The 23,254-nt window shown below is 41.1% G+C and overlaps 2 protein-coding genes across 13 annotated transcripts in view; one reads left to right on the forward strand and one right to left on the reverse strand.

Annotated features, from left to right (window-relative positions):
• Nucleotides 1-2,835, forward strand: part of DMXL2 (Dmx like 2) — a 159,294-nt gene extending 156,459 nt beyond the window's left edge. For both annotated transcript variants that reach the window (XM_047862500.1, XM_047862501.1), the window contains exons 43-44: nucleotides 539-756; nucleotides 1,422-2,835. In XM_047862500.1, coding sequence (XP_047718456.1) covers nucleotides 539-756; nucleotides 1,422-1,631 — 428 coding nt within the window. In that variant the 3' untranslated portion in view covers nucleotides 1,632-2,835. The remainder of the gene's footprint in view (nucleotides 1-538; nucleotides 757-1,421) is intronic.
• An 11,595-nt stretch (nucleotides 2,836-14,430) lies between these two features.
• GLDN (gliomedin) overlaps nucleotides 14,431-23,254 on the reverse strand; it is a 104,500-nt gene continuing 95,676 nt past the window's right edge. For all 11 annotated transcript variants that reach the window (XM_047864372.1, XM_047864376.1, XM_047864367.1 and 8 more), the window contains 4 exons: nucleotides 21,305-21,388; nucleotides 21,082-21,207; nucleotides 19,926-20,076; nucleotides 14,431-17,580 (listed from right to left, as the gene is read on the reverse strand). In XM_047864372.1, the coding sequence (XP_047720328.1) occupies nucleotides 17,103-17,580; nucleotides 19,926-20,076; nucleotides 21,082-21,207; nucleotides 21,305-21,388 (839 nt within the window). In that variant the 3' untranslated portion in view covers nucleotides 14,431-17,102. The remainder of the gene's footprint in view (nucleotides 17,581-19,925; nucleotides 20,077-21,081; nucleotides 21,208-21,304; nucleotides 21,389-23,254) is intronic.

Below are 23,254 nucleotides of genomic sequence, written 5' to 3' on the forward strand. Positions count from 1 at the left end.
ATTTCTCAGTTTTGATGGCAGTTTTTTTCTGTGAATAATTAATAGCTCTTAAAGATTTGCCCCATATTGGTAGAAGGCTTTAGTTATATTAAAATGCAGAGAATGCTGGGAAAGGTAACTCTTTCCCTATAGCTGGTCATTTTCACACTGCTGTAGTTGAGTTTGTTACTTACCATACAAGCTGTATGGGCAGGAACTAGGATAGTGTAAATAGTCATTGTGGTGGGGATTAATGTGGTGGCTCAGTGTGTCATTGGGAAGCTTGGTCTCCTCTGCACTTTGGCTGCTATAGGCTTCTTACAAGGCAGCGTAACTTAGTGTGGGCTTAAGGTTTAAGCTTTCTGCAGGTGTTTTCATATTGAGATTATGGGTAAGGATGTTTTTTCTGTCAGTGCTTGGAATCTTTTTTTAACACTTGGATCATGATTACACAAATTGAAATTAAAAATTGGTAATTTCTGTATTATTTAAATGTGCATTCAAACATTACCAGAATTGCAAGATTATTTGGGAAAGACTCAGTATTTTTCTTCTTCAGGTTTCACATGCCATGATCATGGTGCCACCGTACTTCAGTACGCGCCAAAACAGCAGCTCCTCATCTCCGGTGGTCGGAAAGGCTATGTCTGCATTTTTGACATCAGGCAAAGACAGCTACTTCACACGTTCCAGGCGCATGACTCCGCTATTAAGGCTCTGGCCCTGGCTCCCTGTGAGGAGTATTTCACTACAGGCTCAGCAGAAGGGAACATAAAAGTGAGTCAGTATAAAAAGTTGGAACATGCTAAGTGTTATCTGTATCTGCTGTGAAGACTGGGGAAAAAATGACCCCACTGCACTCTTTGAAATGTGGGCGTAAAGTAAGGCTTTGTGAGATAGTGAAGGCCTCTTGACACCCTTCCTCCCTTAGTACTATGTGGTTCTTTCTAGCTTAAGAAGCTTTAAAGAACTCTGTTTTGAATTAAGAGTTGTTAGTACATAGAATTTTTTGTAACATTATTTTGGCTCCTCAGGACCTCCTGTCTCCCCTCTTCTGCCTCCTAGTACCTTACTCTGTTGTGTATAGTTGAGGTGAGGTTTCTGAAAAGGGAGATGGTAAGGTTCTACTTATAATGCCCCAGGGCTTCCCTTGACATTAGCAATGTATCTAATTCGCTTAAATATTTAATTGAATTAGAAATGGAGGTATATGTGGTTAATATGAAACTATAAGAGGATGTGAAGAAGAGACAGTGAAATGTAACAATAGTAAATGAATCACGCGAATGGCATCAATCAGGTAAGCCTTTAGGAAGGTGGGGTGGGTACTGGGAAGTTGGGCCAGTTCAGGGCAACAGAAATGAAGGGCATGTTTCTGCTTTTGGTCTCTTTCTGTTTTTTTAAAGACTTACACTTTGTGTTTTCACTTTCTTCTCAACTAGGTTTGGAGATTGACAGGCCATGGCCTGATTCATTCATTCAAAAATGAGCATGCGAAGCAGTCCATATTCAGAAACCTTGGGGCTGGGGTCATGCAGATTGACATCATCCCTGGCAACCGGATCTTCTCCTGTGGGGCAGATGGCACGCTCAAAACAAGGGTTTTGCCCAATGCTTTTAACATCCCTAACAGAATTCTTGACATTCTATAGACTTAAAGATTGGGGCTTTATTTTTATAAACACTTCAGTTAAAAAATACTCTAGTAATTAATAGGTATTTCTGCTTTCCAAGCAGCTGTTAACACCTTGAAAACAATACAGAGAATCTCTGTAGAATTGGGAACTGATCAAGCTGAGTGTTGCCCATACAGGTTGGTAGAATGACTGTGCATGTACCTTGTCATCATGCTGACATACTTAAAAACAAAAAACCTAGTGTTGTACGAAGGGTAGCTATTCTTTACAGCATTTAGCAAACCTGATTCAGAAAACATCTGAGGTTAGAAGTTAGCATATTAGTAATTTACAACAACAGGAAGGACCTTCATACCAAATTGAGGAAAGAAATGTTGCTGATTCAGGTTTTCCTTTCTTGTCTTCCCACTGATGAAAGCATGCCTGCAGCTCCTGCATTGAATGAAGGATAGTCACAAGGTGTTAGAAAGTCTAGATCACCAGAAACACTTTCTGAGCTGTGGAGCAGTGTGCAGTGACTAGTTCTCTGCTGAGAGAGGTCATTTCCATTCTTTGCTGATTATTTTTCCTGTTAGTGTTTATACTGAGCTAGTACTGTAACTTGCAAATGAGTGCAAATTTAAATGCAATGTTTTCCTCACAATTTGCACACTCACATTTTTTGGACTGCTCGTTTTTCTATTTAAATATTTGCCTTCATGTTAGGAATGTAATACTTGTGACCATGACATATTTGTAGTTGACCTAACATACCAGTTTAGTACTTTTTCTTTCAGGGTTAAACCCCCACAACATTTAAGGCTATGTTGAAACTACACCAATAGAGCATTTCATATCATAATTTGAATGAATGTTAGGCTTTTTGTGGCCAGTTAATAGTTGATGAGATTGGTGATATTATTTATTACCACAGCCTATTGTATAAACTATGCAGAGTTAAATATTATTTGCTTATAAATTATTAGCCAGTGTCCTATTTTGATGTACCTCCTTGGTTATGACCAAAAAATGTTCTTGAGATACTGAAACCAATGTCTGTGTGTTTAAATGTTTACCAGCAAATTGTCTCATCATGTTAATGAGAATGTTAAATGCCTGTGTGGTAAATAGTAAAATTTAATGGCATAAAAGCACCTTTCTCTGAAGACAATGTGATGTTCAGGCTGTGAAATACATATGTAAAAGAAAAATAAATGTTATTTGTTAGAGTTTTACCTTAGTTTGGTCTGGAATTCTTTAATATTTTTAACTACTTGAGATCATTTTAAATTTGATCAAATATTTCAATAGAGTTTGTAAGCTACTAGGCAGTTCATTTATGCACAGATATTTACTGAGTACTTTCTAGAGCAGAAGCCATTCTAGGAAATGAGCCAGACAGCACTCAGCAATGGCATTTAGTGGGGTAAGAACTAACTTCACTGTACCTTCTCTCGTTTATTGAATTACATGCGGAGTTTGGTGAGGACACTGGTGAAGGAGCCAAGTCAGGAGCAGTGCTGTGTGGAGAAGGTGGACGTCTGAGTACACAGAAACGCAAATTGGGCAGAAACCGCACATCTATACATACGCTTCCCACAATTTAGTACCCAGTAACCTGAGCATGTTGCATCCCCTCCATTTTTGTCTGTTCTAACATAGGACCAGCTGATTCAGTCAGTCTGAACTGAGCTTCAGACTTCTCAGTGGCTGCCACTATTTGCTGGAAAGACTAACCTTTCTCTACTGAATTGTCAAAGGTTAGTTGACTGCATCTTGTAGACCCACTTCTGGACTCTGTCCTACCGATCTATTTGTCTCTTCTTTTGCCAGTACCATACTGTCTTGATTAACTTTATAGTAAATCTTGAAGCATTTTCTGCACCTATTGATTGATTTTTCTTCTTTAGCCTATTGATAGGGTAGATTACATTAATTGATTTTTGAATATTGAACCGGTTTTACAAAACTAGAGTTAATCTCAGTCATGGTTTCTAATTCTTTCTTTATATGCGTTTCTGGATACAGAAACGCATATAGAGTGAAGATAAACAAATGGAAAGCTAGTCTGTGCTCATGGATTGGAAGGACAAATATTATTAAAATGCTCATACTGCTCAAAGCAATCTACAGATTCAGTGCAATTCTTATCAAAATACCAATAGTATTTTTCAAAGAACTAGAAGAAATAATTATAAAATTTGTTTGGAACCACACACACACATACACACACGCACACCCAAATAGCTAAACAAGTCTTGAAAAAGAAGAGCAAAGCTGGAGGTATCATAATTCCAGATTTCAAGATATACCAGAGAGCTGTAGCAAACCAGTGTGGTACTGACACAAAAAAAGATGCATATACTGTTGGAACAGAATAGAGGGCACAGAAATAAATCCATGAGTATTTGGTTAACCTATGACAAAGGCGATAACAATATGCAACACAAAGTCTCTTCAACAAATGTGTTGGGAAAACTTGACAGCCACTGCAAAATAATGAAACTGGATCACTTTCTTACACTATACATAAAAATAAGCTTGACAGGGATTAAAGATGTAAATGTGAGACCTAAATACTCTAGAAGAGAGCATAGGAAGTAGTTTCTCTGACATTGGACATAGTAACATTTTTCTAGATTGGTCTCCAGAGGTGGGGGAAACAAAAGCAAAAATAAACTATTGGGACCTCATCAAAATAAAAAGCTGCTGTACAGCAAAGGAAATGATCAACAAAAAAAGGGAACCTACTGAATGAGAAGATATTTGCAAATGACATATCTAATAAAGGGTTTGTATCCAAATATACGAAGACCTCCTACAACTCAACACCCAAAAAACAAATAATTAAAAAATGGGCAGAGACAAGAACAGACATTTCTCCAGCTATCTAGATGGCCAACAGACACATGAAAAGATGCTCAACATCACTAATCATCAAGGAAATACAAATCAAAAGTACAATGAGATATCACCTCACAGCTATCAGAATGGATAAAATTGAAAACACAAGAAACAACAAATGTTGACAAGGATTTGGAAAAAAAGGAACCCTTACACACCATTGGTAGGAATGCAAACTGGTACAGCTTCTGTGGAAAACACAATGGATGTTCCTCGAAAATTAAAAACAGAATGACCATAAGACCCAGTAATTCCACTCCGGGGTATTTACCCAAAGAATACAAAAATGCTAATTCAAAAGGGTATATGCACCCCTATGTTATTGTAGCATTATTTATAATAACCAAATTACAGAAAGCAACACAGGTGTCCATCAAGAGCTGAATGGGCAAAGAAGATTGGTACACACACACACACACACAGGAATATTAGTCACAAAAAAAATGAAATCTTTCCATTTCCAATAACATGGATGAATCTAGAGGGTATTATGCTAAGTGAAATAAGTCACAGAAAGACAGTAAATACCCTAAGATTTTATTCGTATGTGGAATTTAACAAAACAAATGATCCAAAAAAAGGAGGACAAGATCCTCCCCCACTTAGGTTCTTAAATATATAGAGTTGGTGGTTACCAGAGGGGAGGTGGGGGAGAGGATAGGTGAAATAGATGAAGGGGATTAAAAGTACACTTATCTTGATGAGCACTGAGTAATGTATACAATTTTGAATCACTATATTATATACCTGAAATATAACACTATGTTCATTATACTGGAATTAAAATGGTTAAAGAAAAAATTCAGCCAAATCAACTGCACAGAGGGAAGCTTTTCCAAAACCTTTTTCAGGAATAAAGTACTCGGTCACTTGGTGTTAATCTAGAGGCATTATGACTTTAGATGGTTGATAATAAAAAATTACAGTATGTTGTTAAAAAAAAATTTACTGAGAGTACATTAAAGACTTGAAAGTGAGACCAGAAACTGTAAAACTCATAGATGAAAACACAGGGGTTAAGGTTCTAGTCACTGGTTATGGCAATGGGTTTTGGTTGTGACACCAAAAGCAAGGGCAGAAAAGGCAAAACTAAACAAGTGGGACTCCATCAAATTGAAAAGCTTCTGTAACACTAAGGACATTATCAACAAACTGAAAAGGCCAGATATACAAGTGGAGAAACTATTTGTAAAGCATGTATCTGATGAGGTGAATATCCACAATATATAAAGATAGCAACAAAAGTGTGATTAAATATGGGCAGAGGATCTCAACAGACATTTGCCAAAGAAGTCATATGGAGGGCCAAGAGTTAAATGCTCAATATCACTCCTCATCAGCAAAATGCAAATCAAAACCACAATGACATATCTCACAACTGCTACCTGGCTATCATCAAGAAGCCAAGACATTAGTGTTGGTGAGGATGTAGAGAAGGGTGAGCCCTTGGATGCCCTTGGTGACAATGTAAATTGACACAGCCACTATGGAAGACAGAATGGAGATTCCTCAAAACATTAAAAATAGAACTACCATGTGATCCTGCAACTCTGCTTCTGAGTATCCAAAGAAAATAAAAACACTAACTTGAGAAGACACATGCACCCCCATGCTTACTGCAGCATACTTACAATAGGCAAGGTATGGAAACAACAGAAGTGTCCACAGGTGGATGAATGGTTAGAGAAAATGGGGTATATATGTACACAATGGGATCATGTGTACATAAACAAGAAGGCTTATTTGCAACAACACAGATGGACTTTGGGAATATTGTGCCCAGTGGAATGAATCAGACTGATCTCACTTACTGGTGGAATCTTAACAAGAAAAAAAAAAAAATAACAACCAAGAAACAAACTCAAAAACCAAACTGAGTTCATAGATCTAGAGAAATATTTGGTGGTTTCCAGAGGCAGGGAAAAGTGGGAGGTAGATGAGTGGGTGACTAAGGTTAAAAAGCACCAACTCCCAGCTTTAGGAAAAACGAAAAGTCCAGGGATGTAATGTACATACAGCACAGTAATTACCATTACTAATACTGTACTGTGTATTTGAAAGTTAAGAGAATACATCTTAAAAGTTCTCATCACAAGAAAACACGTTAGTAATGAAAGGGCGGGCCTACGCCAGCCAACTCCATCTTGTTCCGTGTCCTTCACCTTGACCACACCTCCTCCCCTTGAGTAAACCCCCCCTCACCTGCCTAACAGGACTCGGACCCTTCCCCAGGACCCTTCCCCAGCCAATCGGCTGAGGCCATAGCCATTAACTCACCAACTGCCCCCAGGCCCCAATAAAACCTTTGTCCTTTTGAAACTCGCTCTCTTTCCCTGGTATCTCACGCGTTGGTGCAGGTAGGGGATTGAGCTCGAGCTAGCTCGAATAAAGGCTCTTTGCTTTTGCATCGGACTCGGCTCCCTAGTGGTCTTTGGGGATCACAAATTCTGGGCATAACAGTAACAATTTGTGGCAATATATATTAACTAGACTTAGTGTGGTGGTCATTTCACAATATATACAAATACTGAACCATTATGTTGGGCACCTGAAGCTAGTTTAATGTTAGCTCTTCATTATACCTCAATTAAGGGGCACCTGGGTGGCTCAGTCGGTTAAGTGTCCGACTTCTCAGGTCATGGTCTCACGGTTCATGGGTTTGAGTGCCGCGTTGGGTTCTGTGCTGACAGCTCAGAGCCTGGAGCCTGCTTCACATTCTGTGTCTCTTCCTCTCTCTGCCCCTCCCCTGCCCATGCTCTCTCTCTTTCTCAAAAATAAATAAACATTAAAAAAATCAAAATAGTATGGTATTGGCATAAAAATGGACACAAAGGAACAGAATAGGGAACCTAGAAATAAACCCACTCATCTGTGACCACCTTATGACCAGGAGTCAAGAGTAAACAATGGAAAGAAGATAGTCTCTGCAATAAATTGCTGGGAAAAGTAGACAGCCACAGGCAAAAGGATGAGAGTGGACTCCTCTCTTACACCATATATGAAAGAATCAACTCGAATTGGGTTAAAGACATGAACATGAGACCTGAAATCCTAAAACTCCTAGGTGAAAACACAGTAGGTAAGTTCTTTGATGTAAATCTTGGCAATGATTTTTTTGATTTGTCCCCCAAAGCAAAGGCAACCAAAGCAAAAACAAACAAGTGAGATTACACCAAACTAAAAAGCTCCCACCCAGCCAAGGAATCCATTAGGAAATGAAAAGGCAAGCTGCAGAATGGGAGAACAAACATTAACACATCATATCTGATCGGGGTTGATATCCATAACATCTAACAAATGCATATGACTCAGTAGAAAGAAATGAAACCATCCAATTAGAAAATGCCCAAGGGCACCAAGTAGATAGACATTTCCCCCAAATAAAACAGAGTAGCCAGGAGGAAGGTGAAAAGGGGCTCAACATCATGAATTAGAGCGATGCAAATCTAAACCACAATGACAGCACTTCACACCTGTTAAAACAACAAAGAGATAACATCAAATAGAAATGTAACAAAGGGATAACAAGTATCGGTAAGGATGAGAAAAAGGGATTTCCTTTTCACTGTTGTTGGCAATATAAATTGCTACGGTGATATAGAGAGTATTATGGAGGTTCAAATTATTAAAAATTGAACTTTCATATGATTCCATATTCCAGTCTGGGTATATACCCAAAGGGAATGAAATCTCTATCTGAAAAAGCTGTTTGCATCCAAATGTTCATTGTAGCCATAGCTATAATTACAATGACAGCCTAATTCGGAAACAACCTATTTGATCATTCACCCTGAGGCTCATGCTTGAGGGCATTATGCTCAGTGAAATTAAGTCTGGCAGAGAAAGATATTCTTATGATCTCACTTACATGTGGAATCTAAGAAAATCCAGTTTAAGGAGATAGAGAATAGATTATTTGTTGGGGTGGGGGGGGGCTTGTCAGTGGGAAATACATGAATGTGAGGTAAAGGTAACAGCTTCCAGTTATAGAATATATAAGTTCTGAGGATAGAATGTATAACGTCTATATTTAACAATACCATATTGCATAATTGATGATTGCTAGAAGAGTAGACTTTTTAAAGTTCTCATCACACACACACACACACACACACACACACACACACAGTTCCCATCACAAGAAAAGAATTTATGTAAGGTGATAGATGTTAGCTAAACTTAGTGTGATAATTTTTTCACTTTACATATATCCTATAATTATGTTGTACACCTAAAACTAAGGAACGTTATAGGTCAATTATTGCTCAAACTGGGGATAAAAGCAAGGGAGACCTAATTGCCTTGCCAAAAAAGAAGCACAAAAAGAATGTGAAATAAAGACTTCAACAAAGAAAAGGTAAATGAATTTATCACCAGCAGATCTGCACTAAGAAATGTGAAAGTCATGTATAGGAAGTCAGTCCCTCAATCCAAAGAGGAATGATACTAGATGGAGATCTATCTGCACAAAGAAACACAAATCACCAACACTGGTAACTACATAGGCAAAGAATAGACTTCTTTCTTCATTATTAAAACATATTTAAAAGATGACTGTCTACTTGAATCAAAAATACTAATACTTGCTGGTTGCATACCATATGTACAAGTAAAATGCATAAGAACAATAGCACAAAGGCCAGGAGAAGAGAATGGAAATATATTGTTCTAAGTTTCTTATGCTAAAAAAGTACAGGTACACTGATAAAAATACACACGATAAACTCTAAAGGAAAATAAAACAACAGTAAGTTGTTTGTAACAACTTATTATAACCAAAAGCCCAGAAAGAAAATAAGGTGGAGTTATTAAAAAATTCAATCAGTTCAAAAAACAGCAGAAAAAGAAAAACAGATGAGACAATATCAAGATTATAGATTTAAGTAAACCATAACAATAATTACATTAAATGTAAATGGTCTAGCCAAGGGTCAGCAAACCTTTTCTTAAAGGGCTAAATAGTAATTATTTTATGTTTGCAGCAGGTTTCTGTAGCAATTACATAACTCTGCTGTTGTAGCACAAAAAAAAAAAAAGTGTCAGTCAATACATAAAGAAATGAGTGTGGCTGCATTCTAATAAAACATTATTTACAAAAATAGGTAACCTAGCAGACTGTAGTTCACTAATTCCTTGTTTAAATACCTCCATTAAAAGGCAGAATGATTGTTGCAAGGGAACACCTCATTGTGGTTTTGATTTGTATTTCTCTGATAATTAGTGATGTTTACCATCTTTTCATGTGTTGGCCATTTGTATGTCTTCTTTGGAAAAATGTCTATTCAGGTCTTTTGTCCATTTTTTAAATCATCATCAGGTGTTGAATATAATGGCTAGTATCAAAGAGACCGGAAACAACATGTGTTGGCAAGGATGTAGAGACAAGGGAACCCTCGTGTACTGTTGGTGGGAAGGTAAACTGGTGCAGCCACTGTGGAAAACAGTATGAAGTTTCCTAAAAAAATTAAAAACAGAAGTACCATATGATGCAGTAACTCAACTTCTTGGTATCTACCTGAAGGAAACAAACACTAATTTGTAAAGATATACACATCCCTATGCTTACTGCAGTGTTATTTACAATAGCCAAGATATGGAAGCAACCTAAGTGTCCAATGATAGATGAATGGGTAAAGAAAGATGTGGTGTATATACACAATGGACTATTACTCAGCCATAAGAATGAGTTCTTGCTATTTGAGACAACATAGATGGACCTAGAGGATATTATAAGTAAAATAAGCCAGACAAAGACAAATACAATATGATTTCACTTATATGTAGAATTGAAAAAACAAAATGCACACAAAAAAAGCATAAATAGAATGTAAGTACAGAGAAGAAACTGGTGGTTGCCAGAGGGGAGGAGGCAAAGGGAGTGGGAGACACAAGCTTCTAGTTATGGAATGAGTAAGTCACAGGGATAAAAAATACAATATAGGGAATATAATCAATGATATTGTAATAGCGTTCTATGATGACAGATGGTAGTTATACTTGTGGTGAGTTTAATAGAGTTGTCGAACCACTATGTTGTACATCTGAAAATAATGTAACATCATGTGTCAACTACAATAAAACAAAAAGAGGAACAGTCTCATAAATACAGAAAATACATTAAGTCCTTTGGGTTTTTAATGGAGGCTCTATTACACAGCCATGATTGATTAAATCACTGGCCGCTGGCAACTGATTTAACCTCCAACCCATCTCCTCTCCCTGGAGGTCAGGGTGGGACTCAAAGTCCCAACCTTCTAATGACATATTTGGGTGCCCTGGCAACCAGCCTCCATCCTTAGGTTGTTTAGGGGCTTTTCAAAAGTCACCTCATTAACAATAAAAGACATTTTTTATGGCTCTAATCACAGGAAATTCCAATAGTTTTAGGAGCTCTGTGTAAGAAAAGGGGACAAAGAACAAATATGTATGTCTAATTCTAAATCACAGTATCACACCAAGGGTCAGCAAACCGCACTGTAGGTCAAATAAAGCCTACCACCTGTTTTTGTACAATCTGTAAGCTAAGAATGGTTTTCTACATTTTTAAATAGTTGAGAGTCAAAAGAAAAACATTTTATGACACTTGAAAATTATAAAATTCAAATTTCAATGCCCAGAAAGTTTTTTTGAAATATAGCCATGCTTCCTCACTTATGTGTGGTCTAGGATTGTTTTTAGCTACAACAGCAGAGTTAAACAGTTAAGCAGAGACAGTGTGGCCTACAAAGCCTAAATTATTATCAGACCTTTGGCAGAAAAAAAATTGCCAACAAGCTTACTTAGTGTAACCCTGCCCTGAATTTCCTCTGTTTCCAAATGACCACAAATACTACACACAATAAAATTTGGAAGCAGCCAACCTAGATATCCCCATCCCATACAGCAGGTTACGAATCTTTCCCTGTCTGGGTCCTCACCTTGGTACAGCGAACTTCTCTGACTGTGAGTTCCACCTTCTTCTGAGCTTGGCAACTCTGATCAAGTCCAAGGTCGGGTCCTCTTTTTTTCCTGCTCTCTACTGCAAGAGATCAGAGCCTCTTTGTATGCTGCGAAGGAGGCCCTACCTGGGCTTTCTCACGTAGCTTTCACTTGGCAATTAATTGGTTTCAGCATTTTATCTTTTTCCAGAGGGCCAATCAAGCTTAGCAACAGCCTCCCTCCTGATTTTGTTTCCTTTTTAGTCCCTATTTCTCCCTAATTCTCAAACATCTGATACATAACATTAGCTAAGGTATTCCTTTCAACTGGTATACCATTCAACACCAAAGTCTTAACAAATGGACCATCGCATTGTCCCAAAGGCTAATTGTGCTCAATCTACTACCAGCAATGGGGTCCTCATTGTAAACAGGTGGTGAATGATCCAGCTCCAAAACCTGATCTCAGTGGCTTCTTTTTAGGACCACATCTGTTTAGGGTTGCAAGACTCCCAGTCAAATTAGAATTTCAGACAAACAAGTTTTAATTGTAAATATATTCTGTACCATACCTGGGACATACTTACACTAAAAATGTTGTGATTGTTCTTTATCTCAATTTAAGTTTTAACTGGGCATCCTGGAGTTTATCTGGCAACTCTACAATAGGTTGGGTTTCCCAGGAAGCAAGCTCTGGGATGGAGTTCAGCCAGGAGGATGTCATTGAGAAGTGCCCTTGATTCAGCACCTGTGGAAGGGAGGATGGAAGGGCAGAGGGAAAAGTCCATTTTTTTCATTATTAGAGTCAGTTTTATTGTAAATTCGTTACATTGCTAAGAACCATTTGGGGATGTGAAGTGTTAACCGCCTAATCAAACAGGCCAGCAGACAGAAACTGTGGTGTGGTGTCCCTGATGCAGTCCCTCAACCCTCGAATAAGGCTGCAAGAATCTGATTCTCCATAAGGATGAACTGTAAAAGTAACAATAATTTATCAAGAATTATATCATTTTCATAGCATTTGTCATTTGACACAGAAAAATCAAAGGAGGTAAGTAATACTATTATACATTTTACAGATGAAACAGAGGCTGAGGGATTAAGATACCTGCCCAAATTCACACCAATTCAGTTTTTTAAAATCCGTCTTATTTTATTTTATTTTTTTAATGAAATTTATTGACAAATTGGTTTCCATACAACACCCAGTGCTCATCCCAAAAGGTGCCCTCCTCAATACCCATCACCCACCCTCTCCTCCTCCCACCCCCCATCAACCCTCAGTTTGTTCTCAGTTTTTAACAGTCTCTTATGCTTTGGCTCTCTCCCATTCTAACCTCTTTTTTTTTTTTTTTCCTTCCCCTCCCCCATGGGTTCCTGGTAAGTTTCTCAGGATCCACATAAGAGTGAAACCATATGGTATCTGTCTTTCTCTGTATGGCTTATTTCACTTAGCATCACACTCTCCAGTTCCATCCACGTTGCTACAAAAGGCCGTATTTCATTTTTTCTCATTGCCACGTAATATTCCATTGTGTATATAAACCACAATTTCTTTATCCATTCATCAGTTGATGGACATTTAGGCTCTTTCCTTAATTTGGCTATTGTTGAGAGTGCTGCTATGAACATTGGGGTACAAGTGACCCTATGCATCAGTACTCCTGTATCCCTTGGGTAAATTCCTAGCAGTGCTATTGCTGGGTCATAGGGTAGGTCTATTTTTAATTTTCTGAGGAACCTCCACACTGCTTTCCAGAGCGGCTGCACCAATTTGCATTCCCACCAACAGTGCAAGAGGGTTCCCGTTTCTCCACATCCTCTCCAGCATCTATAGTCTCCTGATTTGTTCATTTTGGCCACTCTGACTGGCGTGAGGTGATACCTGAGTGTGGTTTTGATTTGTATTTCCCTGATAAGGAGCGACGCTGAACATCTTTTCATGTGCCTGTTGGCCATCCGGATGTCTTCTTTAGAGAAGTGTCTATTCATGTTTTCTGCCCATTTCTTCACTGGGTTATTTGTTTTTCGGGTGTGGAGTTTGGTGAGCTCTTTATAGATTTTCGATACTAGCCCTTTGTCCGATATGTCTGTCTTATTTTATTTTTGATCAAAATGTTATGTTCTTTCCAATTGCTTTGCCTATGTCAATAAATTAGATCTTCACTGAGTTTATGTCTGTCTCTAGTTCTAGTTACTGGTTTCTACATTTTTCGGTTTTTCCTATAGAGAACACATAGTCCGTATCAACGACTTTTCAGTATTCAGGAGTCAGCAAATTCCAAGAGTTTCAACAGAGGAGCAACCAATGTAATTCTTCCACAATATTGCTTTGGGTTGTTATTTTTTCTTGTAAATGTTACATGTAAATCAACAGGAGGTAAAAATAAGAATACACTTGTTTCAACGTATGACTTATTTTATTGACTAACGTTAAATAAACGGCAACCAAAAGAGAGACATTCACCATGATTCATTTGTTGTTCAGAATTGTTCAGATCTGTGGTTACAGATTGGACATCCCATCTTTTAATAGTGCGCTTGCTACACCAGGTCCCAGCAGCAGCGGAGAAACTGAAAAGCCCTATCACATACCTCTTCATGTGGTTTGACATTAGTCACAGACAAAATGTACCTTGAAGTTGGAAAGTGACTCCTGGCTCTTCAAGGATCATAGCGTCTCATTGGCCCCTCACTTAGCAACCTTGAAGGGAATGACTGCAAAGGGACCTAAGCCCGGAACTCCTCATTTTAATTTTTTATTAACATTTATTTATTTTTGAGACAGAGAAAGACACAGAGCATGCGCAGGGAAGGGCAGAGAGAGAGAGAGAGAGAGAGAGAGAGAGAGAGAGAGGCACAGAATCCAAAGCAGGCTCCAGGCTCTCAGCTGTCAATACAGAGTCCAAGGCGGGGCTCAAACTCCTGAAAAGGAGATCATGACTTGGGCTGAGGTCAGACGCTTAACTGACTGAGCCGCCCAGGTGCCCCTGAACTCCTCATTTTAAAGCTTTCACCCCAGAACTCTTTCTCTGTCATAACATCTGTGCTTAGTGATCCACTTGAGACCATGACCACCTGCACGGCTTTGATACGACACATTATCACTTTGAGAGAAAATGCTTTGAAATAGTGTCTGGCCTACATTTGAGGTTGGGAGGACAGTTTTATTTACTTTCCAGGGGAAAGCTATCTATTTTAGATTAAAGAAGAATTAGGAAATTATCTGCTTTGATTCTGACATCAGAAGTGCAGATATTTGAAAAGTGCTTTAAAGCAACTTTGATTATAAGTGACAATGTAAACTTCTAAAATGGTATCTTGACTTAAAAACATTAGGTTGTACATCCTACTTTAGCAGTGAGCCCAAGCCTTTTTTTTTTTTTTATAAAGTAGTATTTGCAGGCAAGAAGGAGTAAAATCTGGATTCTTTGCCTTGTGTAAAGACAAACCTTCAACCCTATTATATTGTTACTTACACCCTGCTCAGACTCAGTTATCCCGATATTAGTCCTCCATGGGGAAAAAAAAAAATCCCAGTATGAACTTCCTTAGCAGTGAGTATATAATCCCATACCCACAATTAAGGGAGTCAGGATAGTTCAGATATCAAGACTGAGGTTTCTAAAAATTTTTTTCTGAAAGGAATATGTGCTAATTCAACAAGATTCTTTGGTTGCTACCATATATATAATTAGTATTGGATGTATATATTACTAATACCACTATTACTATGAAACTGTATTCATATCCAGGTCCCCTATGTCCAGAAACAGAAACACATATATTCAAATACTTTAAAAGACTAGTATTCTCTAGATGCATTGATCTTAAGTATGAAACTATTTTACTTTGTTACAAAACATGAATCTGAACAGTATTTTTTTTTAAGCTATGCTGACAGGACACAACCAATCTAACAGAGAAGTGAAGAAAAGCTTTCAAATATCCATTATTTTGAGAATACAACAACAAAGAAGTCCCCAGTAGCTGCCTAAGTGTTTTCAGGGGGTGGGGAGATTTAAATACCCAAATATGTATAGCCCATAAGTTTCAAAATGCTTCCATTAAATAAGTGATCAGGCCACACTCGGGGCCCCCAAGTATGAAAAACCCTGAGTGTGTGGCTCTCCTCCAACACACACACGAATTCAGTGAAGGCAAACAGATAAAAAAATCTTTACATAAGATTTCTCTGGGTCCCCTTCCTTCCTGGCTGTGGGACCCCAGTAACTTTCCAGATTCCTCTCTCCTCTCAGCAGCCCTGCCCATACACCAGGCTGCAGGATGTCTGAAGAACTGAATCGGCAGAAATTACATACTTAAGGGCATTCAGGTGCAAGTTAAACTGGATTTTTCTCCTAGCTTCCAATGGGATCAGATGACATCCTTTGAAACTACATTAGGGAAAGAGCGGTTTACTAACCGCTTTGGGGGAGGGCCACTTAATTTTATGCTGTTCTCACCCTTCCCCTCGACCAAACACTCAAACCATATTATTACTCTTTCTTTGTCTGGAATAAAACAAAACATAACAAACAGCCTCTGGCGAACAAGCCCTGCCAACAATCAGCCTCACTTTATAGCCCAGAAGTTGGCAAACTTTTGGTGTAAAGGGCCAAAGGGTAAATGTTCTAGGCTTTGCAGGGCCCCTACTCAACTTTTTCGCAACAACTCAATTCTGCCACTGTAGAGCAAAAGTAGTCACAAACTCTGATACACAAGCAAAGGCGAGTGACCCTGTTCCAATACAACTTCACAAAAACTTGCAATGGTCTAGCTTTGGCCTAAGGGCCATGGTTTGCCCGTCCCTGTTCTAGATAATAATCACAAATGGTGCCTCTTCCAAAAACTGCAGAGGGCTTCCCATGGTTCTAGCTAGATTAATGCCTACTCACATAATATTTAGTAGTTGATAGCAGATGTGTAGCAGTGAAAGCAGCAGCCAGGGTGACGTGAGGATTCAGTGTTTGTGATCTACAGCCGGATCAGAGACTGATAGGAACCTGGAAGTGCCTGTTTCTGTTTCACTAGCAAGCCTGAGCGTGTAGTTGTGCCTGGCTTTTTTAACTTTGGAGCGGCAATCGCGAGCCCAGGATGATGCTCATTCCAGCGCTGTGGTGGCTGATGCAGACGCAGAGAATGGTAGTAAATTATGGGTAATGTGGTCCCTCCACAGCCTTAAAGGGTCCATGCAGCTTCCCAAGGCACTGAACACAAGTCACTACTAAGGAATTCATTGCTCAAGTGTTCGGACTTATCTCGGAGGTAAATTTGCTCAGCATGTGGCTAAAAACCAAAAAACCAAACCAAATATGTAACAGCTGTGAAAGCAGTAACAGCCGAGAAGCACAGAAATCCCTACAGGTGGAGGGAATCTTGCCAGTCATCTTTGGCAGCCCTTTCATATTACCAGTCAGGAAAACAAGGCTCACAGAGAGAAGGGTAACTTGCCCAGATAGTCTGTGGAGAAATCACCAAATCATAGCCATCTTGACCTCCAGTCTGTTGCTATTTTCTTCTAAGGAATCTGAATTTAAAGGGGGTTCCCTGACCATATAAACACTCATGTCATGAGATTATGACAGCTAAGGACCTGGTTACCCTAAAGACAAGTTTTATGTTGGAATATTCATGGTACCAGAGAACATCTGAAACTTGTCAAGGGGGAACAGAATGCATCTCATCACTGGTTTATTGTAGCTGACAAAAACCGCACAGGATAAAGCATTAAATGACCATCTTCCCATGAATATAAATGCTGGTCTCTCATATTGTAGGATAACATGGCAAGAACAGACTGGGAAGTTCTTAAATTAAAGTTTGCATTGATCTGTTTACCTCCTAACAAATCAAAGGCAAATGTTATCCTCAGATCTTTGGTGTCCGTGACATAAAGGATCCCTTGGGCAATGAAGGCGTTACCGGCCTTGGTCTTGGGGTATGTGGTATTAATGTGTTGCACCACAGAGAATGTCCTCTCATCCAACTGGGCGACAAGAATGCTTGAGCCATCCACACTTGAAGCATAGATAATCCAAAGACCCTTTTCATCCACAGCTAAATTGAAGTAAGTCTTGGAATTTGCAAAGAGGTATTTTCGATCAAAATACAGGGCATTTTCAAGTTTCAGAGTTTGGGATGTTTCTTTGTCAAATTCAAATCTGAAATGTGAAAAAGGTAGATATGAGTCAGCATTTTTGTGGACAATGGTAGGTTTTTTGTTTTTTGCTTTTTGTTTTTGTTTTGCCTCCTCTATTAAACTGGAGTGGGGCTTGGGATTCTGCATTTCTAAATTCTAGGTCTACTGGTTTACCCACAATGCTCTGCAGACCAAGGATGTAAAGGATGCCGACTACATCTAAAGTGTCCACCTTCGTGCCACGTGCCCCAGGAAAATTCCTTACCCTCATGACTCCTCAGTTTTTTGCCAGCCTCCTGAAATGTCCTAAGATTCTTAGATCTGCAAGGGGCCTTAAAAAATGATCTAGTCCAGTCTAGCTGGAAAGTGACTAGCCCAGGAATATGAGTAAGTAGCCAGAGTTAGAATTTAGGTTTTCTAACTGCAATTTTGGGGGTTCTTCCTCTATCCCATGCTGGAATTTTTATGACAAAAATGTCACAGTGGTCTAAATGAAGAAGAAAGTTGTCAGCTGAGAAGAAACGTAGCCAAGTCAAGGCCATGCAGTTTTCTTGTCAGGAAAGTGACTGGATAAATTCAGCTATAGCATGGAATCCCATGCCTTCAGCTCCTGGAGACTGTCTGAACAGGCAGACTCCAAATCCAGACCATATCTAAAAGTTGATTATGATTCAAAAGTTACCTAATTCCAGGAATAAAATTCATGAACGTTAGGCTAAATGAGAAGAAAAACACAAGAGGGTGCCATTGAGCAAGACAAGATATAGGGGAAGCATGAATCTGCAGATATGCGGTGGAGCCTAAACTAACAAACTTGGAGTCAATCAAGAGACCCTGAGGTAAGTGTGAGAGACACCAGAGAAAATAAGGCCTTGAGAACAGCCTGCCTGCCCACCTCTGCTTCTTCCTCTGAATGTCTGGAGCTCAGAACTGCCAATCAGTCCATCAGTACCATTGGTCTGGTACCTAGCAGTTGCATTTCTTGAGGAGGCCTGTCCCCTCACAGGAAAAACAGGGTCTTATTCCAGCCTGCCTGCCCCCGGGCCCCGCCTGTGGCCTGGCATAGAGCAGGCCGAAGTAGCGTGTCACACACACGTAGCTTTGTTAGAAGACACTCTTGGAGAGGCCAATCCTCTTTCTGGGGCTCACTCATCCTGGAACTCCCTTACCACCTTCATCCCTATGTAAAAACAGTGCTGTGGCAGTAGGGAGCTGCAGAATTAAATGAGGAGAAATGTCATGGGAAGGAATGTGTCTGGGGAGTACTGGCTTCTGAACAGGAGGTGGGTTGGTTGTTGTTTGCTGTTAACACAAGACTCTGCCCAATGAGGTAGCCAGGGAGATATGGAAATGATGGGGAGGCCTGGGAGAGGGAGATGAGAGGGGGAGGAGGAGATGCTTCCAGCCACAGCTGACATGTGTCCCACCCCCATCCTCACCCACACTCAATGCCAGCAAGGTTGTTGCGATTGGACCTCACCAAGTGGAGGAGGGCCGTGAGGGCAAGGGAAGAGGGACCCAGCCCTCTCTCAGGTCCTTATCTCTTGTTTTGGATGACTAGGACCATGGCTTTCATAATAGTGGAATTATCTCAGATAAGGGTACAGCTGGAGGGCTGCAGACCACAGGAGGTGGTGTCTTGTCTGAGGCCATGGAGTGAGTAGGCGAAGTTGGAACCTGACTTGAGCTCCCTACTCTCTTCATTTCCCAAGATGCCCTGCCTCGGCCCAAAACCTGATTTCTTCTTGAGCCACAAAGACAAAATTTTAGCAATTCTTTTGGGGAGCCAGGAAGACATGGCTGCCACCCCGAGTACAGCTTACCCAGGTGACCACTTTCCTTCCCCTTGGTAAGCAGAGAGGAAGAGAGGTGGCCTGGCAAGGGCTCCATCAAGATGACAGATCAATCTGAACGCAAAGTTCCCTGGCTTTGCACTGTCATCCTTAGTCTTCAATGATCCCAGCTGGGACATGAAATTCTTCACACCCAAAGTTTTTCAGAAACTTTGAGTGTGTGTGAACCTTCCTGCCTAGGGAGAGCTAGGTTCTGGCTGCTTCTTTTCTCAAAGGATGACAAAGCTGCAGCCCTAATCACACCAGGTCTACCTCTCTCTGGCTCTGACCTTAGTCTTGGTGTCCCAAGCAGCAGTGTTGCAGATCCCAGGTCAGGGCCTGGTCATGGGGCTCACTCACTGTTTCCTGTGGTTCATTCAGTCAGAAAACCCTGACTGACCTCTGTGTGCCAGGCTCTGGGGACAGGAAGATGATGGCACCACAGTCCCAAACCCTAAGTAGCTCTCAGATTATTAAAGCACCACACAGGTGCTGTCTGGGATGCGGAAAGACAGCTGTGACCCAAATGACTCACCTCACTATGGTGTTGGAGCCTCCTTTGTGGTAGTAGAGACAGTTGTTGTGAACGGCATGCCCGCAGCCATGGAAATAATATGGGAGATGCACGAGAGTGTAACTGCCATTCAACAGGGAGGGTTGGTCTTTGAATTCCTTCACCCTGATGCCTGCAGGGGGAAAGCCAGGGAGAGGCAATCACAGCTTGGGAGTGAGTCAGGGGAGTTAGAAAGAGGGAACTTGAGAGTGAGGTGTCCTGCAAGGGTTCATGTCCAGGTTAGAGTCTCAGACTCCCAAACTCAAAGTCCAGTTTTCTTCTCTGGATTCCTAAACCATGCTTCAAAGGTAGGAGCCACAGAGTTGGCTTTACTCCTCCTAGGAAAACTGTATCACTCCCTCCCAGCATACCCTAGATTGTTTATAAAATCTATCAGACCGATATAGGCCTGTACTGGGAATAGCAAACACTTGGCACTTGGGCAGTCACCTCCTGCCTCCTCCTGCCACTGCTAATTCAGTGTTCCTCTTTCCTTCTGAGCCAGCATCCTTCTTGGCTGTCAGCCCACACGGTCACTACCCGCTGATCACTTGGCCCTGATGAAATGAAGCACAGTGTCTCAGCTATCGCTCTGACCAGTGAATATGGTCAGATCCCTTCTGGAATGAGGCTACTGCTACCCTCACTGGCAATCCCTGACCACGTTCCTCTGGGGCAGTATAACTAGGGTCATGCTTAGATGCAGTGTGTCTGCAAGATGGCACTTCACCTTCTCCCCTGGGCTCTCTGTCCAACAGATATCTGAGAAAGATGGCCAAAAGTACTCTCCTTAAAGAAAGATGGACAGTGCACAAGAATTTGTCTGATATTTCTTCCACATTATGGTTTGGGGCTTTTTAAGACTGGAGTCATAATGATATTTGCTTCCTTCTGGATAAGCTAAGTTGGGAATACCCCGGTCATGTCCTTGTGACCTGAACTGCAAGGCTTGTCACCAGTGTGCTCAACGGAGAAAAGTGTTCTGCCCACTCATTTGTGCTGTCTGAAATAAAGGGCAGTTCTGTGACACCAGTCAGCAGGGATTTCAGACACACAGAGATAGAAGAAGCCTGAAGGCAGGCAACAGATTAAAGGCACAACTACCACAATGATGTGGGTCATTGTCAAGTGAAGGTACCTGAGAAATGTTCAGTCACCCAGATCCGCTCATCACTCTTGTTAGCAGACTCTCTTATCCAAGTCCCAAATGTCTCTTTAACTTTCAGTACTTGTGTTGGATTTCCAATGGAAGCGATCATGGATTCTGTCAAAAGAGGAGAAAGGAAAGTCATTCACCTACCAATTATGACTTTAAGACATCCAATTTCTGAATTTCAAAACAAGATGCTTTGCCTCTGCACCTGCTTGCGGAGAATGGTGTTCCCCGCCTTTCTCATCAGCTTTTCCAACCAAGGTATCATCATTTGGTATGGCGCATGTCTCCCCTAAAACAACGACAACGGCAATGATCAGAGCCAATGCAGGCAGTGCAGTGAGACTCATGTAACTTTATTATTGGTGCTCTCCCCCACCTCATTCCAGACTCTAGTCCTATAAGCTTTCTTTATAATAGGTGTACCAAGTTTTTTGGTTGCTTGCTTTTAAGCAACAAGTCATATACTCCCAATTCCATACCCTCACCCCTCACCTCCACCACTTGGTGTGTTCCTAATACGCTTTCTAGGAGCACAGTTGCTAAAGTAATACAATCTCAAGAGGCTGTCAGTAAAAGGAAAAAAGTGGTCTGTCCAAGCCCTCAGAATTCTGGGGGGGTGGGGGGTGGGAAGAGACTTACTGATAATTTCCTGGCCCCTCTGGGCAGGTGGTAGGTATCACTATCATGGATTGCATTTTCCAGGAAGGATTTTCACTTTCAGGGAAGATGATGGGTCCTCATGAGAGGGTGGCCCCTTTTACCCTGTCTTTCTGGATGCCAGAGGGAGGAATCACAGAAGAAGGAGCCCAGAGATGTTTGAACTCCCCCCCACCACTTCCCACCTGTGTCTGCTTGAAGGTCTATGGGATGTAGGTCCTTGACAGGCGCCCAATTTATAGTTGGTTTGAAGCTATACCTAAGCAAGAAGCCATCAGGCCTGGGTTGTAATTGTTACCTTTAACAGATGGGCTTAATTCAGACCTTGGTGAAGAGGTGTCTTGGGGCAGCAGAAGTAGGACAGAGAAGGAGGGGAGGAATATACCAGTGTGAAGACAGGGAGTGGGTCGGCTGGGGAGAAGGACCTGGTCTGGGGCAGGCTGAGGCAAATCAGGCTTTCCAGAGAAGTTCAGGTCCACTTGCCTAGACAAATTCTAAGAGGTTCAAGTCACCTGTAGTTGCTAGATAGAAAGGATTACCTCCATTGTCCCAAGAGCAGCTCATGGAATAATCTGGAGAGATTATTTTATTAGTAAAATAAAGGGCAGGACCCTCTGCAGTCTAAGCTTCTTTCTAGCAGGATGAGCCTATATTTGCCTCGAGTCCTCATGTCCCCTGATGAAAGCAGTTTTGGGGAATCTGTTATGATTCCCCGCTCCCCATGCAATTCTGCTGCCTCTGAGTTTCATCTGGACTTTCTACTAAGGAACTTGGGTTTCATACAGGAAAGGGACAGAGAGACCCTCCTGTTCTTCATCTAAAGAAAAGGCTCTCATTAATTCATGTTGTACCAGCCTGCTTCTAAAGCTGTGGGGGCGGGAGGGAGCTTAAAGAAATGGAATTGGAGCAGGAGAGAAGGCCAAGTTCAGATGCAAATGCCTGGCAACAGAGGACTCATTTCTAGGAGGCCGAATGGGAGATTATGGCCTCTCCTTTAAAGCAGTTTTCACAACTCTGAGGCCCAGCCCCTACTCAGTAGGCAGGCCAGGCAGAGGCAGGTGTTGCTCCAGCACCCATGCCCTGGCTGACATAGTCTTTGGCAAATTGGGACTCTGCAAAAGCTCAAGTCAGATTCCCCCTTCTTCCAGGCGAAGGTTCCTGTTCAGCTCATTCTCCAAGGGCAGCTGAACAAAGGGCTGAAACTAACAGAGGGGGTGGTGCTGAGCCCCGAGCCGAGGGGGCAGCTCGGCCCTGAGGCTGTGATTTCTAACTAACTGCTGGGCAGAATCATAATCAGGCTGCACTGACTGGGGGGTGGGGTGGGGGTGACATCTTTGAAAGCACTGATTTGCCCACTTTGACAGCTGATGTGTGCCCCCAAAAGCCTTCCTAAAAGACCAGGGCACCAAACAGAACTAAAGACCATGTAGGAAAGCAGCAGGGAAGCCCACAGCAAGTGTGAAAGAAACTCCAGTCGGTATCCTCCTCTCTGCCACTG

This window comes from Prionailurus viverrinus, chromosome B3 (assembly GCF_022837055.1).
Source record: "Prionailurus viverrinus isolate Anna chromosome B3, UM_Priviv_1.0, whole genome shotgun sequence".
NCBI lineage: Eukaryota > Metazoa > Chordata > Mammalia > Carnivora > Felidae > Prionailurus > Prionailurus viverrinus.